This window comes from Mangifera indica, chromosome 13 (genome assembly GCF_011075055.1).
Source record: "Mangifera indica cultivar Alphonso chromosome 13, CATAS_Mindica_2.1, whole genome shotgun sequence".
Lineage (NCBI taxonomy): Eukaryota > Viridiplantae > Streptophyta > Magnoliopsida > Sapindales > Anacardiaceae > Mangifera > Mangifera indica.
The window spans coordinates 8,214,195-8,216,351 of NC_058149.1; the positions used below are offsets into that span (position 1 = coordinate 8,214,195).

The following is a 2,157-nucleotide window of genomic DNA, read 5'->3' on the forward strand; positions in this document are numbered from 1 at the left end:
TTGTTCTAGTAAATTGGATAGCCCTTCAACAATTGCGTCTCTTCCAACAAATCATTCAAAATCATCTATAGTACTTTCTTTGATAACAAGAAGACTGACATTCCATCCAAAATTTAATACTTCACCGGGCCCGATAATAGATTTCATTAATTTTTCTACCACAAATTGACCAACAAGCAGTCCACCTCCTTGCTTAAAGTCCAGTGTTTCCACATCTATTAACGAAGAACAATGCAAACAAGAATTTTTCCCTGAAGACCTTGTGACTTGAAACACCTGGCATTAATCGTCATCAGGCTTCATACCCACATCCCACTATCCCACTATTGTTGAGCCTGCCAAGAAAGGGTTCTTGCAATGGTGCTCTCTTTTGAATTTTAGACAAACACAAACTGGTTTTTATGTTAGAAAAGGGAAATGACATTCTTTTTTGTTGATCATCACACACACACACAAAAAAAAGTAAAGAAGAAGAAGCTCTTCTGAGACCTCTGATGGAGTATTTTCACTCTTCCTATCACTTAACTGGGAAAATTCTGTGATGCAAAGTCATAGAGTATAGACACATGGTTTAATCAGCATGAATGTGCAATTGCTACTATCCTGTGATGACCAGATTACCTAAGCTGTCCAACCTCAGATTTAAGCAATCCAAAAGCTAATTCATTTTTACAAGTAAACTTACACCCAATATTTGACCACTAAGTCCATTATGTTAACATTGTAATTCTTTCCTCCAAAGAGCAATGCAGGATTAAAATTATATGAAGCAGTTGAAGCAGAGCATTCCAAAATTAGAATTAGAAGTCCGTTTAATCACTTAACTGCTATATACCATAAAGCATCCAAACAAAAGCAGAAAAGAGACTACAACTACTGCTACAAGCATAATTACAGCATTCATCTTCTCAAACTCACCCAATTCAAGTGCTTAGCAAGAGAGTCTCTAATCCGTCGCCCATCCTCATCTACCTCTCCTTCGTAAACCGGAAGCTCCAATTCCTTCAAGCACACCACATCATCATCCGGCATCGGCTCACTATACTTTATCAGAAAATTATGCAGCAAACACCCTGTCACAATCACAAAAGGAAAGAACTCAACACACTCCTTCTTCCACTTCCTTCCCAAAAGCTGCCACCGTGCCTTAACACTACCAAAAGCACTCCCAACCAACCCCATTGCACGACTATGCACAGCATTAAATTCTTTCTCAGCTGAACTAAAGCTATCCTCTTCGTTACTTCTTACAAAAGGTGTTATAAGCCAAGGCAATAGGGGAAAACAAGAATCCCCAAGTATATACTGAGGAATCAAATTACCTTCACCCAATTCATATGCAGGTCCATTCAAGAACTCCCTAGACTCTTCCACGCCTGAAAACAACTTACTCTGATGTAAAATCGACTCAGGTCCCACCGTATTAGGCCAACCAGCAGAAATATCAAGAAATCTTCCTTCAGAATCCACTAAAGCCTGAACCAACACAGACCCATTTTTCCCCAACAACTCACCCTCAATACCAAAACTCCCAAGCCCCAAAACCCCACAGCAGTTAGGCAACGAAATCCACCCAAAACCCACCACAATCCTCCCCAAATTATCTCTAAAGTCCACCAAAGTTCCCAACTTTTCATTTATACCCCTGCAAACAGAGTAAAACACGCGACACGCATCGGCAGAGGAAGGAAAACCGAAGCGACGAGCGAGGGATTTATACGAAGCGCCGTGGGAGAGACGGAAGAGAGTGGCAGCGAGGGCGGCATCGGGAGGAAATGAAGGGAGAGAGGAAGAAAGGACGGGGAAAAGAAGAGAGAGGAGATGGGAGAAGGTGTGGTGGGACATGCGGAAAAAGCGGAGCCATTGGGGGTCGGAAGGATCGGAGAAAGTAGAGAGAAATGAAGAGAAGAAAGAGGAGGAAATGGAGGGAAGCAAGGGAGGGAGATACGGGAAATGGGAGGAAAGAGAAGACAAGAGGGATTCGAGGGAGAAGATTTGGGAGGGGAGGAGGTGAATGTCGTTCTGGAGAAGGAAAGACTGAGCGGAGGAGGTGGCGGTGGAGATGAGAGACAGGAGTTCTGGAGTTAAGCGTTTGCGATTTTGTTTTTTTGCGGCGGTGGTATTGGCTGTTTTGGGCTTTTTGCCGCCAGCTGCCAT

At 43.0% G+C, this 2,157-nt stretch overlaps 1 protein-coding gene across 1 annotated transcript; it reads right to left on the reverse strand.

Annotated features, from left to right (window-relative positions):
- Positions 1-900: 900 nt before the first annotated feature.
- On the reverse strand, positions 901-2,157 carry LOC123194155 (protein ALP1-like). Its single transcript, XM_044607314.1, has one exon. It carries the CDS (start codon positions 2,155-2,157, stop codon positions 901-903), a length of 1,257 nt encoding a protein of 418 aa, XP_044463249.1.

What these genes read in the sequence shown, in the direction of transcription:
- LOC123194155 (XM_044607314.1), bottom strand. Translation starts at nt 2,157, where the DNA reads ATGGCAGCTGGCGGCAAAAAGCCCAAAACAGCCAATACCACCGCCGCA.